The following is a 19,154-nucleotide window of genomic DNA, read 5'->3' as shown; positions in this document are numbered from 1 at the left end:
GTTATTGTACATAGTGGTTAGTTTAGTGATACTCTACAGAAACTGAGGTTGTATCACTAAACTAACCACTAGCTATTCAGTCTGTAAGACACTCTACAGAAACTTTATTGAGGTTGTATCTTAATGTCAGATATGAATTGACAGGATGATGTGATTATGTATGGCATGATATGACACAATATCCATTATGACAATAATAAATTCAAACCTGACATGATGTCTCCACTCACCATGGCTGGCGGCTATTGACATGTCTCCACTCACCATGGCTGGCGGCTATTGACATGTCTCCACTCACCATGGCTGGTACCTATTGACATGTCTCCACTCACCATGGCTGGTACCTATTGACATGTCTCCACTCACCATGGCTGGTACCTATTGACATGTCTCCACTCACCATGGCTGGTACCTATTGACATGTCTCCACTCACCATGGCTGGTACCTATTGACATGTCTCCACTCACCATGGCTGGTACCTATTGACATGTCTCCACTCACCATGGCTGGTACCTATTGACATGTCTCCACTCACCATGGCTGGTACCTATTGACATGTCTCCACTCACCATGGCTGGTACCTATTGACATGTCTGCCCCCTTGACTTTTTCCACATTACAGCCTTATTCTAAAATGGATTAAAACATTTTTTTTATCAATCTAGACACAATACCCCATAATGACAAAGCAAAAACAGATTTTTTAGCAAATGTAACAAAAATAAAACTGAAATATCACATTTACATAAGTATTCAGACCCTTTACTCAGTACTTTGTTGAACCACCTTCGGCAGCGATTACAGTCTCGAGTCGTCCTAGGTATGACGGTACAAGCTTGGCACACCTGTATTTGGTGAGTTTCTCCCATTCTCTGCAGTTCCTCTCAAGCTCTGTCAAGTTGGATGGGGAGCGTCGCTGCACAGCTATTTTCAGGTCTCTCCAGAGATGTTTGATCGGGCTCTAGGCCACTCATGGACAATCAGAGACTTGTCCCGTAGCCACTCCAGCGTTATCTTGGCTGTGTGCTTAGGGTCGTTGTCCTGTTGGAAGATGAACCTTCACCCCAGTCTGAGGTCCTGAGCGCTCTGGAGCAGGTTTTCATCAAGGAACTCTCTGTACTTTGCTTCGTTCATCTTTCCCTCAATCCTGACTAGTCTCCCAATCCCTGCCGCTGAAAAACATCCCCACAGCATGATGCTGCCACCACCATGCTTCACCGTAGGGATGGTGCCAGGTTTCCTCCAGATGTGACGCTAGGCATTTCAGGGAATCTTGTTTCTCATGGTCAGAGTCCTTTAAGTGCCTTTTGGCAAACTCCAAGCGGGCTGTCATGTGCCTTTTACTGAGGAGTTGCTTCCGTCTGGACACTCTACCATAAAGGCCTGATTGGTAGAGTAGTGCAGAGATGGTTGTCCTTCTGGAAGGTTCTCCCATCCCCACAGAGGAACTCTGTCAGTGTGACCATTGGGTTCTTGGTCACCTGCATGACCAAGGCCCTTCTCCCCTGATTGCTCAGTTTGGCCAGGCGGCCAGTTCTAGGTAGAGTCTTGGTGGTTCTAAACTTCTTCCATTTAAGAATGATGGAGGCCACTGTGTTCTTGGGGACCTTCAATGCTGCAGAAATGTTTTGGTACCCTTCCCCAGATCTGTGCCTCGACACAATCCTGTCTTGGTGCTCTACGGACAATTCCTTCGTCCTCATGGCTTGGTTTTTGCTCTGACATGCACTGTCAACTGTGGGATCTTATATAGACAGGTGTGTGCTTTTCCAAATCATGTCCAATCAATTGAATTTACCACAGGTGGACTCCAAGTTGTAGAAATATTAAGGATGATCAATGGAAACAGGATGCACCTGAGCTCAATTTCATGTCCCAAAGCAAAGGGTCTGAATACTTATGTAAATAAGGTATTTCTGTTATTTTTGTTTTTGCTTTGTCAGCTAGCTACCTTGACATTGCTAACATTAGGTACCTTTCTGGCTGACAAGGTGAATATTGTTTTATTACACAATCTAAAAATGAGAATTATACCCTGTGTATATTTTTTGTACCTGTTCTGGGGACATTGTTGCAAAAAATGTAATCGAATCATCTTCAATCTTGTCCATAACTGTTATCGCGTCGGCATCCACAGTCTCAAACTTCCCGACTGTTGGGTTGTCACTAGTTGCCACAAAGTCACAGCAGGGACTACCAATGAGAGCTGGGGATTCTGGGATATCGTGTTCTAATCAACAACAACAAAAAATAATACTTCTTTGCCAGAAGGGTCTCCAAAATCACATGTACACACAGTTATGCAGTGCATAGAAGACTAAGGGACAGCAACAGAAGAGGGCTTAACACTTTTTTGGTTACTAGATGATTCCATATGTGTTATTTCATAGTTGTGATGTCTTCACTATTATTCTACAATGTAGAACATAGCAAAAATAAAGAAAAAACCCTTGAATGTGGTGTGTCCAAACTTGTGACTGGTACTGTATGTGAAAGAGAGGGTGTTTGGGTACTGTGGGATTCTTTAATCAGTTTGGCTCATTAGACAGGTCAGAGTTTGTTTGAAGTTGTTGAGTGGTATTGAGTTTTTTGACAATACACTGTAGACTTGTTTCAAAGTAGAGAGACCCACAGTAGCTACTGTAATTGAGTACTGGCAGTGTCTGCTATGGCAGTTGGGAAGGTACAAGTTACCTGAAAAATATCTAATCTCTCAAAGTGCACCAAATTCATGCATTTACAGTTGAAGTCGGAAGTTTACATACACCTTAGCCAAATACATTTAAACTCAGTTTTTCACAATTCCTAACATCCTAGTAAAAAATTCCCTGTCTTAGGTCAGTTAGGATCACCACTTTATTTTAAGAATGTGAAATGCCAGAATAATAGTAGAGAGAATGATTTATTTCAGCTTTTATTTCTTTCATCACATTGCCAGTGGGTCAGAAGTTTATATACACTCAATTAGTATTTAGTAGCATTGCCTTGATTTTTTTGTAAACTTGGGTCAAACGTTTCAGGTAGCCTTCCACCAGCGCCCCACAATGAGTTGGGTGAATTTTGGCCCATTCCTCCTGACAGACCTGGTGTAACTGAGTCAGGTTTGTAGGCCTCCTTGCTCGCACATGCTTTTTTCAGTTCTGCCCACACATTTTCTATAGGATTGAGGTCAGGGCTTTGTGATGGCCACTCCAATACCTTGACTTTGTTGTCCTTAAGCCATTTTGTCACAACTTTGGAAGTATGCTTGGGGTCACTGTCCATTTGAATTACATCCACAAGTACACCTCCAATTGACTCAAATTATGTTAATCAGCCTATCAGAAGCTTCTAAAGCCATGACATTTTCTGGAATTTTCCAATCTGTTTAAAGGCACAGTCAACTTAGTATATGTAAACTTCTGACCCACTGGAATTGAGATATAGTGAGTTAAATGAAATAATCCGTCTGTAAACAATTGTGGGAAAAATTACTTGTGTCATGCACAAAGTAGATGTCCTAACTGACTTGCCAAAACTATAGTTTGTTAACAAGAAATTTGTGGAGTGGTTGAAAAACAAGTTTTAATGACTCCAACCTAAGTGTGTAAACTTCCCACTTCAACTGCAGTTAATGTTTGGGGGGTGGGGGAGGATGCCCACAACCCCCCCTACTGGCTGTGGGCTAAGCCCCCAATGTTTTAAAATCCTAGAAATACCCCAGTTGGTCAACAGCTTATTTTGGCATGTGAAAAGAGCAAAAATCAAACCTATTCCGAATAAATAATTGTTGGATTGCATCATTTCACATCTAATCCTACACTCGTTAAAAACCCACCACCCTACTCCACTAAATCTATCTGGTCATATTTCAGGCCAACAGCCTGAAAGGACAGGACGCCATCTTCTCAAATCTACACGCTGTATCTCTTCTCGTACAACCAAATACTTCTATGCAGCTGCCACCACAACCTCTATTTTCTGCGACTTATCCCTTCAGTACAGTACAGCTAAAAAGACAATCTTACTGAAACATATATCACTCCTCGGCCTATCCCTCTACTGGTACAGATCTACTACTAACACTCCTCTCAGGATCCCTCCCCCTTGACCCATCTTCCTCTACTTCCTTCACTGCCTCAGCATATGACAACTTCTGCACTATTCTAACCCTGGAAACCTCAACCTGCCTCTCTCACACAGGACATTTCTGATCCCCGGCCCCATGGGCACCCCTACAATTAACACATACCACTACTTTCCCCAAAGCTACACATTCCTTTGTCTCATGCACTTCTCACACCTAGGAACCTCCCTCCTACACACTGCTGCCACATGCCCATAAGCTTGACACCTGTAACAGCATAATGTATTCGGCACAAAAGTTTGTACGGTATAACTGAAATATCCTAACATCACTTGGTCGGGCAAAGACTCAATATCAAAACGACAGACTATGACTCTTCTGTTTCACCACTCATGCCACTCTGTCTGCATCGCACCAAACATTACAAACACTGGGAATCTTCCCCTTCAGTTGGTCAACTTTCACATTTACTGCTACCTCAGTAATAACTCCCTTCACATTTACTGCTACCTCAGTAATAACTCCCTTCACATTTACTGCTACCTCAGTAATAACTCCCTTCACATTTACTGCTACCTCAGTAATAACTCCCTTCACATTTACTGCTACCTCAGTAATAACTCCCTTCACATTTACTGCTACCTCAGTAATAACTCCCTTCACATTTACCGCTACCTCAGTAATAACTCCCTTCACAGTTACCGCTACCTCAGTAATAACTCCCTTCACATTTACTGCTACCTCAGTAATAACTCCCTTCACATTTACTGCTACCTCAGTAATAACTCCCTTCACATTTACCGCTACCTCAGTAATAACTCCCTTCAAATTTACTGCTACCTCAGTAATAACTCCCTTCACATTTACTGCTACCTCAGTAATAACTCCCTTCACATTTACTGCTACCTCAGTAATAACTCCCTTCACATTTACTGCTACCTCAGTAATAACTCCCTTCACATTTACTGCTACCTCAGTAATAACTCCCTTCAATGGTGTTCTTTTCTTGAGAGAGAAACGATTCACATTTCTTGCCCCCATTCGTTTAACACGGAGCACCTGCTCCCTCTGACCAGCAGAAGCACAAACATTTATCACAAGACCACTTCTGGTTACCCTCACCGATTCCACAGTACCCAACTCTGTTTTCACCCACCCTGAAACCACTAATGGATCAGCCAAAAGGCAAGAGTCCAACTTTTTCTAAAACTTCACTCCTACTGTCACAGATTGATCTTTATCCTGACCCTCAGTGCCTCGGGCTCCGAGAACTTCCCCACACCTACCACCTCTGATACTTCGCCCTCATTAACTCACATTTCTCCTCCTGTCTTCAGCTCACTCTGCTTACACTTTCTACCATTCTTCTTTAACAAACCATCTCTCTTTTCCCCAGCATTTTTAACCAACTGAAGCTCCCTCTCTTTGACCTCTGCCTTTCTTTTTCCCCTCCTCCGTATTTCAAGTATACCTCTCCTTATGACAGTGATCATGAACTAGATTCAGCTGTGGGCCGATTTTTTTCTTGAGCGGATGGTCGGGGGGCAGGAACATAATTGCAAATTGACCGCAAGAAGCCCAAACATATGTTTGACAAACAATTTCAAGCCTAGCTTACATTTGTATACGATCCCATGTTTCTCTCTATTATGCGTGGGAATACTTGAACAGATTTCTTAAATGAAAATCGCTTGGAGCTGATAAACATTTTGCTCAGAAAACCACCCGCGGGCCGCCAGTTAGGGAACCTTTCCTTATGATAATATTGCACTTCTCCTAACGTACATCTCGTTCTTGCCCTCTCAAGGGATGCCATTTTCCTGACCTCCCTGAAAGTGTACAAAGAGGCATTGTTGTGGGTGCCATGCCAACCAACACAATACAATGTCAATGAAGAAGAGGCATTACACAGTTTGTTCTGTTTGTATTTATAATTCAATTCAAAGATACTTGGCAATATTTTACACACAGATTACATCCAGATTATGACATAACAATACACTCATATTGTTTACTTCTGATGTCAATCCATACCAGCCCTTCTCCTGAGCTTAAAAAATAATGTCTGAATTCTGTCATAATCCTACTGGGCAAAAACTGGTTGAATCAACGTTGTTTTCACGTCATTTCAACCAAAAATTTCAACGCGATGACGTTGAGTCAACATGGAAAACTGATTGGATTTGAAAACAGTATTTAAATGTAAGGGAATCTAATTTTAAAAAATTCACTAAAACTTTTGACCTAAATCCAATGACATGGTGAAATGTTTTGTTGATTTCACGTTGAACTCACAACCAAATATGAATTAAAACTAGACGTTGAACTGACGTCTGTGCCCAGCGGGATGATTCAATGGACATATTTTGTATTCAATAGGATAGCCCACAGGGCATTCTTCTCTTGATGCTGTACTACTCGTTTCAACAGGAAGGCGGCGGGGCAGGTTGTATTTTAGATCAACTTATCAATGGCCTTGTACAACGTATAATAGTGATCCAATGTGCCTTTACACATCTCACTCATCAGTTTAAAAAGTAAAGCAGAAACATTGTTTAACAACGTAAACTGTAGGGCTATCTGACCTCTGTTACTGTGAACTGTTGCAATGATATGTAAATATGTTATGATACTGTAGTGTTTTAAAGGGGCGATCTGCAGTTGTAACATACATTTTTAGACTTATAAATGAATGATACTGTATATCGCTATTGATTCTTGAAAACTATTCATTTATAATCCCTCATGAGATTATTTCAACTGTCACACTCCATCAGAACCCCAAAATATAAGCTTGTTTTCCTCCAGTGTTTGGAAACATTGTAAATGTAAACAAACCCTGTATAGCCCAAAACATGGTTAAAATGAACATTTTGAGATCATGGATGGTCAGTCCAAAGCTAAAATCATCATTATGACATCATGAATGGTCAGTCCCTAGCAGATCATTATGACATCATGAATGGTCAGTCCATAGCAGATCATTTTGAGATCATGAATGGTCAGTCCATAGCAGATCATGAATGGTCAGTCCACAGCAGATCATTATCACATCATGAATGGTCAGTCCATAGCAGATCATTTTGAGATCATGGATGGTTAGTCCATAGCTATAATGATCATTTTGAGATCATGAATGGTCAGTCCGTAGCTCTGTCTATTAATGTGAAAGTGGTTACATTTCTCCAGGTCCATCCCTAAGCTTTATACCAAAACAAGGGTGCTTCGCTTTGTTATTGGTTCAACTTTGGATTGGTCCTTTAATGTGTTAGATATTGTTTGTTGTCTGTGCTATGCATCCAGAATAAATCACTTTGGATAAAAGCTTCTGCTAAATGGAAGAAAATAAATGGAAGAAAGATGTAATGTTTTCACCATGACTAGACAGAAGCTGGGATTCAATCCGACTTTTAAAGACAATGTTCCCACTATCGCGTATATCTTATTCACGGTAAATACTGCATATGTCGGAATTTGCCTTTAAAAGCGGCATTGTCGACAACCCACGGTCAGATGAACTCCCAGCATGAATCTGTGTCCTGGAACACAGTTTCTATACAAATATATATCAAATGCTTTAGTGAATAAGAGATTTTCTATAATGAAAGCAACGGTGAGGCTTCTCCACTGTATTGTCTAATGAGCAACACCATTGAGGACTTTCACCATTTCGAAGTAGTCAAAATGGTGGGACTTCCTGTGGGTTAAGGAAGGAATGTATAATTCCATCCAGGTGAGCAGAAGGAGTTAACCAATGAATTGGTTAACATTCCATAACTGCAAGTAGCAATAAATCACCAACCTTGGCTTTGTACCTGTTCAGATTATACACACTCCACCAAAATAGGTGGTGGTATGTACCTTTTCAGTTTATTTGCTACCTTCCAATACACTCATAGAAATAGAAGATATGGACTATTTTAAAATGGAGATCACCCTCAATGGTGCTGCCCAATCCCATACTGACACAGAAGACAGCATCCTTTCCTAGTTAGCTTATGTAGCTTCTTCCTTCACTACTCTCTCCTCGACCTCAACTTCTCTCTCTTTTCCATCTTCCTCCTCCTCTTTGACAATCACATTGAGAGTAAAGGTAGGATTCTCTCCAATATGTATTCTTTGATGTTTCTTAAAATTTCCTGAATAATTGAAGCTCTTCCCACATTGAGTGCAGTGGTAAGGCTTCTCTCCATTATGTATTTTTTTATGTTCCTTAAGGCTTCCTAAATTATCGAAGCTCTTCCCACAAAAATAGCAGTGGTTAGGCTTCTCTCCTGTGTGGACTCTCTGGTGTTTCTGTAGGGTATCTGCCACACGGAAATTCTTCCCACATTGGGTGCAGTGGTAAGGCTTCTCTCCACTATGTACTATCTCATGTCTCTTAAGGTTTGCTTTCTCACTGAAACTCTTCCCACATTGGGTGCAGTGGTACGGCTTCTCTCCCGTGTGTACTTTTTGATGATTATTTAGATTACCTAAGGAACTGAAACTCTTCCCACATTGAGGGCAGGGGTAACTCCCACGACCAGGTAGTCTTGATGTACTTGGGTCAACTACACCACTAGTTTCCTCCTCTTCCTCAACCACTCTCTTTTCCTTCTCATGTACTCTCTCATGTCTCTTAAGGTTTGCTTTCTCACTGAAACTCTTCCCACATGCAGAGCAGTGAAAAGGTTTCTCTCCAGTGTGTACTCTTTGATGATTCTTTAGATTACTTGAGGAACTAAAATTCTTTCCACATTGAGAACAGGGGTAACGACCACAATCTGGTAGTCTTGATGTATCTGGGTCTTCCTCCTCCTCTTTGACAATCACATTGAGAGTACAGTCACCATCCTCCTCTTTGACAATCACATTGGGAGTACAGTCACCATCCTCATTTTTGACAATCACATTGAGAGTACAGTCACCATCCTCCTCTTTGACAATCACATTGAGATTACAGGTAGGTTTCACTCCAATGTGACTTTGCTGATGTTTCTTAAAGGTTCCTGAATGATGGAAGCTCTTCCCACAAAGAGAGCAGTGGTAAGGCTTCTCTCCACTATGTATTCTTTGATGTTCCTTAAGGCTTCCTGAATGATTAAAGCTCTTCTCACAAAGAGAGCAGTGGTGAGGCTTCTCTCCTGTGTGGATTCTCTGGTGTTTCTGTAGGGTATCTGCCATACGGAAATTCTTCCCACATTCGAAGCAGTTGTAAGGCTTCTCTCCACTATGTACTCTCTCGTGTCTCTTAAGGTGTGCTTTCTCACGGAAACGCTTCCCACATGCTGAGCAGTGGAAAGGTTTCTCTCCAGTGTGTACTCTTTGATGATTCTTTAGATTACTTGAGGAACTAAAATTCTTCCCACATTGAGGGCAGGGGTAACTCCCACGACCAGGTAGTCTTGATGTACCTGGGTCAACTACACCTTTACTTTCCTCAACTTCTCTCTTTACCTTATCATTGATTTCCCTCTCGCCCTCCTCCTCTTTAACAATCACATTGACAGTACAGGTAGGCTTCTCTTCTATGTGTATTCGCTGATGACTCTTTAGGTTTCCGGGTTGATTGAAACTCTTCCCACAAAGAGCGCAGTGGTAAGGCTTCTCCCTACTGTGTGATCTCTGGTGATTTTTTAGATCTCCTGCAAAACGGAATTTCTTTCCACACTCAGTGCAGTGGTAAGGTTTCTCCCCTGTATGTATTCTCTGGTGTTCCTTAAGGCTTCCTGAATGATTAAAGCTCTTTCCACATGTGGTGCAGTGGTAAGGCTTCTCTTCACTATGTACTCGCTCGTGTCTATTAAGATTTACTTTCTCACTGAAACCCCTCCCACATGTGGAGCAGTGGAAAGGTTTTTCTCCAGTGTGTACTCTTTGATGATTTTTTAGGCTTACTTCTCTTGTAAAACTCTTCCCACAAGCAGAGCAGTGGAAAGGTTTCTCTCCTGTGTGAGTTCTCTTGTGATTCTTTAGAATTCCTGCCCGACTGAAACGCTTCCCACATTGGGTGCAGTGGTGAGGCTTCTCCCCTGTATGTATTCTTTGGTGTTCTGTAAGGTTTCCTGAACGATTAAAGCTCTTCCCACACTGGGAGCAGTGGTAAGGCTTCTCCCCAGTATGTATTCTCTGGTGACTTTTTAGACTTCCAAGCTGAGTGAATCCCTCCCCACATCGAGCGCAGTGGTAAGGCTTCTTTTTACTGTGTGATCTCTGATGACTCTTTAGGTCTCCTGTCCGACTGAAACTCTTCCCACATTGGGAGCAGAGGTATGTCTTTATTTTGGGAGTCTGTTTGAGTGATTTGAGGTGAGTTGGACAAATAAAGCTGTCGCTACCGCAGGGTTGGGGCTTCTGTCTGCATTGTTTATGATTTCCTGATGCTGTGGGACTGGGCTTGCTGTCTGAGCCTGGGTTGGAGCTCTTTCCTGTAGGAATATGAACACATATTGGGTAAGAAACAGAAAGAGGAACAAAGGCTTTTAGGCTTAGAAATGCAGGAATTAAGCATAAATAACGGCTGAAAAAACTAGATATCGGTTTTCAGGGTGTGGTTTGATGTGGGTGAGTTATGTTCGAATATCCTACTCTGGCAGTTACTGTTGTTTGTCCCTCTTGAGTCACGGTAGCAACAACATATCCTACCACTTCCTCAAAATAATCTCAGATGAATCAAGAAATCTGTAATTAGTGGAGAGCCGTGATGTAGTGATAAAACTCCCCTACACCAATCACATTTAAGACTCCCCACCAGAGACCAGGGTTCCATACCCTTCACCAATCACATTTATTAGTTCCTAGAATCACTAGCTAGCTAGCCAGCCAGCCAAGTTCCATCTCTGTGTTTGTCAATGAAGCAGGTACATTGAGCAGGCAGGCCACGTTAGCTCAATCAGCTTATCAAGTCACTGGCGACACATGTGCTACGGTACCGTTTTGTTTCTTACAACTTCAACTACAGCTATCTATTACCAGAGTGTGTAAGTCTGGCAGTGTTTCATAGCGAATTATGTTATAAAACAGGTCGTGGCGGGACACAAGATGTTCGCAAATGGGAATTTTGGAATATTGACAAGTGGCAGTTGGGATACAAGTGTGCATCGTCTCAATTCCCCATTTGCCCAAAACAATGGCAGACTGGAGTGATCACCAGGCCTGGAGTTTCCTGATGTTAAGGGGCAAGGCCATTTGGCTTTCAAGAGGTGCCCAATCTGCCAGGGCACCAAGGCAATTAACCAAAATAGACAAATTAATTTGAAAACAGAAGAGCTAGTGTTTCTTTTGGTTAAGAAAAACATAAGTGTATGTCAGAAATAATTATCCTACACGTCAAAGTGTAGGTGATAGACTATGGTATTGACTAATGCCTGTCATGTTTGACAAATATAATGAAGGATAATTAATATTAAGGTCTAAAGGCTTGATTCTGTCATACCAGAGGCACTGTTCATTCAGATAGGAGAGAAAAACCAGTGACTGTTGAGCACCGCAACATCACCCACCTTGCAATCTGAGCGGAGGCAGTCAACATTTTTTAAAACTATTTAACCATAAACGCTAAATGCAATTTGGAACATTTGCGCTTATAGCCTACTGCCGTGTGAACATTACTGAGCTTATAGCCCATCCGGTTTCTTCATGCATCGCGCCGACAGAAACAAACATCTATCTATGCCTTATGATTAACGAGTCGTGGGGTGATCATAACAACATACAAGAACTCAAGTCCTTTTGTTCACCTGACCTAGAATTCCTTATGATCAAATGCCGACCGCATTATCTACCTAGAGAATTCTCTTCGATTATAATCACAGCCGTGTATATCCCCCTCAAGCAGACACCTTAACGGCCCTGAAAGAACTTCATTGGACTATGTAAACTGGAAACCACATATCCTGAGGCTGCATTTATTGTAGCTGGGGATTTTAACAAGGCTAATCTGAAAACAAGGCTCTCTAAATTTTATCAGCATATTGAATGCGCGACCCGGGCTGGCAACACTCTGGATCATTGCTACTCTAATTTCTGTGACGCATACAAAGCCCTCCCTCGGCAAATATGACCACGACTCCATTTTGTTGCTCCCAGCCTATAGACAGAAACTAAAACAGGAAACGCCCGTGCTCAGGTCTGTTCAATGCTGGTCCGACCAATCTGATTACACGCTTCAAGATTGCTTCGATCACGTGGACTGGTATATGTTCCGGATAGCATCGGGCAATAACATTGATGTATACGCTTATTCGGTGAGCGAGTTTATCGGTGATCTGGTACCCACGGTGACGATTAAATCCTTCCCCAACCAGAAACCGTGGATTGATGGCAGCATTAGTGCAAAACTGAAAGCGCGAACCACTGCTTTTAATCATGGCAAGGCGACCGGAAACATGACCGAATACAAACAGTGTAGCTATTCCCTCCGCAAGGCAATCAAACAAGCTAAGCGTCAGTATAGAGACAAAGTGGAGTCGCAATTCAACGGCTCAAACACGAGACGTATGTGGCAGGGTCTACAGTCAATCACGGACTACAAAAAGAAAACCAGCCCCGTCGCGGACACCAATGTCTTGCTCCCAGACAAACTAAACTTCTTTGCTCGCTTTGAGGACAATACAGTGCCACTGACACGGCCCACTACCAAAACCTGCGGGCTCTCCTTCACTGCAGCCAACGTGAGTAAAACATTTAAACGTGTTAACGGCCCAGACAGCATCCCTAGCCGCGTCCTCAGAGCATGCGCAGACCAGCTGGCTGGTGTGTTTACAGACATATTCAATCAATCCCTATCCCATTCTGCTGTGCTTCAAGAGGGCCACCATTGTTCTTGTTCCCATGAAATCTAAGGTAACTGAACTAGACGACTATCGCCCCATAGCACTCACTTCTGTCATCATGAAGTGCTTTGAGACACTAGTCAAGGATCATATCACCTCCACCCTACCTGACACCCTAGACCCACTCCATTTTGCTTACCACCCCAATAGGTCCACAGACAAAGCAATCGCAACCACACTGCCCTATCCCATCTGGACAAGAGGAATACCTATGTAAGAATGCTGTTCATCGATTACAGCTCAGCATTTAACACCATAGTACCCTCCAAACTCGTCATTAAGCTCGAAGACCCTGGGTCTCGACCCCGCCCTATGCAACTGGGTCCTGGACTTTGACGGGCCGCCCCTAGGTAACATTTCCACCCCGCTGATCCTCAACACTGGGGCCCCACAAGGGTGCGTTCTCTGCCCTTTCCTGTACTCCCTGTTCACCCATAACTGCGTGGCCATGCACGCCTCCAACTCAATCATCAAGTTTGCAGACGACACTACAGTGGTAGGCTTGATTAACAACAACAAGACGGCCTACAGGGAGGAGGTGAGGGCCCTCGGAGTGTGGTGTCAGGAAAATAACTTCACACTCAATGTCAACAAAACAAAGGAGATGATCGTGGACTTCAGGAAACAGCAGAGGGAGCACTCCCCTATCCACATCAACGGGACAGGAGTGGAGAAGGTGGAAAGTTTTAAGTTCCTCGGCGTACACATCACGGACAAACTGAAATGGTCCACCCACACAGACAGTGTGGTGAAGAAGGCGCAACAGCACCACTTCAACCTCAGGAGGCTGAAGAAATTTGGCTTGTCGCCAAAAACACTCAAACTTTTACAGATGCACTATTGAGAGCATCTTGTCGGGCTGTATCACCGCCTGGTACAGCAACTGCTCCGCCCACAACCGTAAGGCTCTCCAGAGGGTAGTGAGGTCTGCACAACGCATCACTGGGGGCAAACTACCTGCCCTCCAGGACACCTACACCACCCGATGTCACAGGAAGGCCAAAAAGATCCTCAAGGACAACAACCACCCGAGCCACTGCCTGTTCACCCCGCTATCATCCAGAAGGCGCGGTCAGTACAGGTGCATCAAAGCTAGGACCGAGAGACTGAAAAACAGCTTCTATCTCAAGGCCATCAGACTATTAAACAGCCATCACTAACATTGAGTGGCTTCTGCCAACATACAGACTCAACTCTAGCCAATTTATAATTAACATTTGGATGTAATAAATGTATCACTAGTCACTTAAACAATGTCACTTTATATAATGTTTACATACCCTACATTACTCATCTCATATGTATATACTGTACTCTATACCATATACTGCATCTTGCCTATGCCGTTCGGCCATCGCCCATCCATATATTTATATGTACATATTCTTAATAATTCCTTTACACTTGTGTGTATAAGGTAGTTGTTGTGAAATTGTTAGATATTACTGCACGGTCGGAACTAGAAGCACAAGCATTTCGCTACACTCGCATTAACATCTACTAACCATGTGTGTGTGACCAATAACATTTTATTTGATTTACTGCCGTGTGCACATTGCTGAGCTTATAACGTGAAGAAATAATACTTTACAAAAAAAATGTAACTAAACATTCTGATCAGCCTCATTGCTATTAAAGGGTATTCTGATGTACAGTGGTTGGATTCATTTGGGATCTATCACCCCACAACTGTCTCATAGTCTGGTTTGGAATATTTACTTCTCCCACAGAACAACAAGCTGACCAATAGAATAGGTCAACTTTTGTACTATGGGAGGATAGTACATTGACATAGTAAAATTAGCAGCCTGTTCGTTACTCATCTTGTCGACCAAAAAGTGGATATTTCGTCTAACATCTTCAATATGCGTCTTGGAATCTGATAAGACCGTTGTATCCCCCGATGTGTCGGCCTTCGCTAGCAGCCTACCCCGATGTGTCGGCCTTCTCTAGCAGCCTACCCCGATTTGTCGGCCTTCTCTAGCAGCCTACCCCGATGTGTCGGCCTTCGCCATTAGGCTACCCCGATGTGTCGGCCTTCTCTAGCAGCCTACCCCGATGTGTCGGCCTTCGCCAGCAGCCTACCCCGATGTGTCTGTCTTCGCCAGCAGTCTACCCCGATGTGTCGGTCTTCGCCAGTAGTCTACCCCGATGTGTCGGTCTTCGCCAGCAGTCTACCCCGATGTGTCGGTCTTCGCCAGCAGTCTACCCCGATGTGTCGGTCTTCGCCAGCAGTCTACCCCGATGTGTCGGCCTTCGCCAGCAGTCTACCCCGATGTGTCGGCCTTCGCCAGCAGTCTACCCCGATGTGTCGGCCTTCGCCAGCAGCCTACCCCGATGTGTCGGCCTTCGCCAGCAGCCTACCCCGATGTGTCGGCCTTCGCCAGCAGCCTACCCCGATGTGTCGGCCTTCGCCAGCAGCCTACCCCGATGTGTCGGCCTTCGCCAGCAGCCTACCCCGATGTGTCGGTCTTCGCCAGCAGCCTACCCCGATGTGTCGGTCTTCGCCAGCAGCCTACCCCGATGTGTCGGTCTTCGCCAGCAGCCTACCCCGATGTGTCGGTCTTCGCCAGCAGCCTACCCCGATGTGTCCGCCTTCGCCAGCAGCCTACCCCGATGTGTCCGCCTTCGCCAGCAGCCTACCCCGATGTGTCCGCCTTCGCCAGCAGCCTACCCCGATGTGTCCGCCTTCGCTAGCAGCCTACCCCGATGTGTCCGCCTTCGCTAGCAGCCTACCCCGATGTGTCCGCCTTCGCTAGCAGCCTACCCCGATGTGTCGGTCTTCGCCAGCAGCCTACCCCGATGTGTCCGCCTTCGCCAGCAGCCTACCCGATGTGTCCGCCTTCGCTAGCAGCCTACCCCGATGTGTCCGCCTTCGCTAGCAGCCTACCCCGATGTGTCGGCCTTCTCTAGCAGCCTACCCCGATGTGTCCGCCTTCGCTAGCAGCCTACCCCGATGTGTCGGCCTTCGCCAGCAGCCTACCCCGATGTGTCGGTCTTCGCTAGGAGCCTACCTCGGAGCTGCGATGACTGTGAGATGGACCCGATCACGTGACGGGCATTGGCTAATAAGAATTGAGATATCTGAGAGAGCCATGTGAGTGAAAGGTGCTTCGGAGCAAGGCGGTTGGCAGCTAGAAGGGAATGGCTACCCAGACTATGCAAATAGTCTGCATAGCCATTTGATTAGCTGTTCAGCAGTCTTATGGCTTGGGGGTAGAAGCTATTTAGGAGCCTCTTGAACCTAGACTTGGCGCTCTGGTACTGCTTCCCGTGCGGTAGCAGAGAGAACAGTCTATGACTTGGGTGGCTGGAGTCTTTGACAATTTTTAGGACCTTCCTCTGACACCGATGGTATAGAGGTCCTGGATGGCAGGAAACTTGGCCCTGGTGATGTACTGGGCCGTACGCACTACCCTCTGTAGTGCCTTGCGGCCGAGCAGTTGCCATACCAGGCAGTGATGCAATCCGTCAGGATGCTTTCGATAGCGTAGCTGTAAAAATCTGATGACCCATGCCAAATCTTTGTGTCTCCTGTGGGGGAATAGGTTTTGTCGTGCCCTCTTCACGACTGTCTTGGTGTGCTTGGACCATGTTAGCTTGTTGGTGATGTGGACACCAAGGAACCTGAAGCTCTCAACCTGCTCCACTGCAGCCCCGTCGATGAGAATGGGGGCGTGCTCGGTCCGCCTTTTTCCAGTAGTCCACAATCATCTCCTTTGTCTTGATCACATTGAGGGAGAGGTTGTTGTCCTTACACAATACGGTCAGGTCTCTGACCTCCTCCCTATAGGCTTTGTTGTCAGTGATCAGGTCTACTACCACTGTTGTGTTAGTGGGGCACGATTGGAATCCAAACACAACCCTCATGTATGTCGTGATGACCTCAGTTACACAAATCTCACAACTGTTTTGGAATATACTTTATTACCAAAATTATCCTACTTAGACTTTAGTCAATATTGAAAGTGGAATAAATGTTTGACTAATATCGATGCCACATAAGCCATTTTCAACCAGAGAAGTTGTTTTTTGCATTCAGTTGCTCTTTAATTTGTTGGGATGTGAGCCAGAGGGCTGGTACATTAACAGAGCATTGAAAGAAAGGCTTTACAAGGGGCTTGTTGCTTTGAATCACACAGTGATAACACAAATGAAATATATAAAGTATTATAATGTTTGGGGATAAAGCAATTCGTCCTCCCTCCCAAACAGAGGCTTAACTCAAGTCAAAGAGGATGTAAGTCTGAACATTTTCCATTTTAGTCATTTAGCAGACGCGCTTAATCAGAGCGACTTGCAGTTAGTGCATCTATCTTAAGTAGGTGAGACCACCACATTTCTCAATCATAGTAAGTGCATGTTTCCTCAATAAAGTAGCTATCAGCAAAGTCTGTGCTAGTGGGAAAAGACAGCCAGAACTCACCTGAATCACTGTTTTCTTCTTCCTTGATTTCTCTCTCCTCCTCCTCTTTCACAATCACATTGAGTTCCAGTGTTTGACTGCAGTCCTCCAGCTTCACTGACATCACCTCTGGACCCTGTTGTGAGCTTCTCTGGGCTGGAACACCACTGCCAGAACCCGGCTCTGTCATGGTAGGCTGGGTAGATCTAAAAGCGGAGACCCAAATAGTTCAGGATGGTTTTCACAAATAGATCTTTCGTGGGATTGCTACAGAAAAGACAACACATATGTAACGTTTGCTAAACGAGCTAACCACACATCACGTCCAACAGGGATTAGCATAAATCGGTATCCATTAGCAACGGTTGGTCCAGCTAATTTAGCTAGCTAGCTAATTCCTCGCTAGTCATTTCGCTCACAATGAGACGATAGCTGGCTACCAAACGCAAGTCACACTTCAACCGTTACCCTGAACTGGAGTTACATTTACATTTAAGTCATTTAGCAGACGCTCTTATCCAGAGCGACTTACAAATTGGAGTTAGCTACCTAGCTTAAGAAACGGGTTGGAGGGGTGTAGGTAGCTAACTATCTAGCGTGCTAATCGCTCATGGCTAGCTGGGACAACATCATCAAGGCCCAGCAGTGGAAACCACTGCAGATTCATGGAATGATTTTAGTATAAACCGGTAGCCAGGTAGCTCAGCAGCGGTTGGTCCAGCTAATTTAGCTAGCTGGCTAATTCCTCGCTAGTCATTTTGCTCACAATGAGACGATAGCTGGCTACCAAACGCAAGTCACACTTCAACCGTTACCCTGAACTGGAGTTAGCTAACTAACATTAGCTATACTAACGGATTGGAGGTTGTAACTAACGAACTATCTAGCTGACTAATGGCTAACTTGCGGGGAAAACAACAACAAAGACAGGCCGCGGCAACCACTGCAAATCCACGGAATGCGTTAGTTTACATACCCAACTACAAGGTCACATTTAAAATGTAAATACCTGAACAATTAATTTTCTGTAATTGTTTGGATGTAAATGCAAATTATGAGATCCAGTGAGAGCAATCAGAATCGTTCAATGTATTATTCTATATGGTATTAACACATCTGTATGACGGGATCTTCTTCGATGTGGTTTAACGGCGGTTGGCATCCAATACACGTTGCATTACCGCCACCATCTAGACTGGAGTATAACTCCCTGCATCTCAGTGCTAGAGGCATCACTACAGATACTTTGGTTCGAATCCAGGCTGTATCACAACTGGCCGTGATTGGGAGTCCCATAGGGCGGTGCACAATTGGCCCAGCGTCGTCCGGGTTTTGCCAGTGTAGGCCGTCATTGTAAATAAGAATTTGTTCTCCTGCCTAGTTAAATAAAGGTTCATTTAAAAAATATTTAGAAATATATAGGATTTTAAGACATTGGGGTCTTAGCCCAAAGCCAGTAGGAAGTCCGGAGGCATTCTACCCCGACAAAAAAAAGGAATTTCAACAGCTAAATGCATGAATTTGGTGCACTTTGAGATTAATTTAGAGAGATGGTGCACCTTCCCACCTGCCACAGCAGAAACTACCAGTACTCAATTACAGTAGCTACTGTGGGTCTCTCTACTCTGGAACACTCTCTACTCTGGAACACTCTACTCTGGAACACTCTCTACTCTGGAACACTCTCTACTCTGGAACACTCTCTACTCTGGAACACTCTCTACTCTACAGTGTATTGCCAAAAACCACTCAACAACTTCAAACATAGACTCTGACTTGTCTAATGAGCCAATCTGATTGTCAAAAATGTCTGGGATATTTTATTTCAGCTCATGAAACATGGGATCAACACTTTACATGTTTCAT

At 44.3% G+C, this 19,154-nt stretch overlaps 1 protein-coding gene across 1 annotated transcript; it reads right to left on the bottom strand.

The window, feature by feature from the left end:
• Positions 1–5,976: 5,976 nt before the first annotated feature.
• Positions 5,977–18,496, bottom strand: LOC115178336 (zinc finger protein 345). Its single transcript, XM_029739474.1, has 3 exons — positions 18,298–18,496; positions 17,310–17,494; positions 5,977–10,477 (listed from the first exon to the last, which is right to left on the bottom strand). The coding sequence occupies exons 2-3, from the start codon at positions 17,476–17,478 to the stop codon at positions 8,064–8,066; spliced, it is 2,583 nt and encodes an 860-aa protein (XP_029595334.1). The 5' UTR covers positions 17,479–17,494; positions 18,298–18,496; the 3' UTR covers positions 5,977–8,063.
• Positions 18,497–19,154: the final 658 nt, after the last annotated feature.

Source organism: Salmo trutta, chromosome 38, assembly GCF_901001165.1.
Source record: "Salmo trutta chromosome 38, fSalTru1.1, whole genome shotgun sequence".
Taxonomy (NCBI): Eukaryota; Metazoa; Chordata; class Actinopteri; order Salmoniformes; family Salmonidae; genus Salmo; species Salmo trutta.
This window is presented reverse-complemented; position numbering and strand designations above follow the sequence as displayed.

Coding starts and splice junctions, on each gene's coding strand:
- LOC115178336 (XM_029739474.1), bottom strand. CDS start 17,478: ATGACAGAGCCGGGTTCTGGCAGTGGTGTTCCAGCCCAGAGAAGCTCA. Junction 10,478..17,309: donor AGAAGAAAACAGTGATTCAG/GTGAGTTCTGGC, acceptor ATATTCCTACAG/GAAAGAGCTCCAACCCAGGC.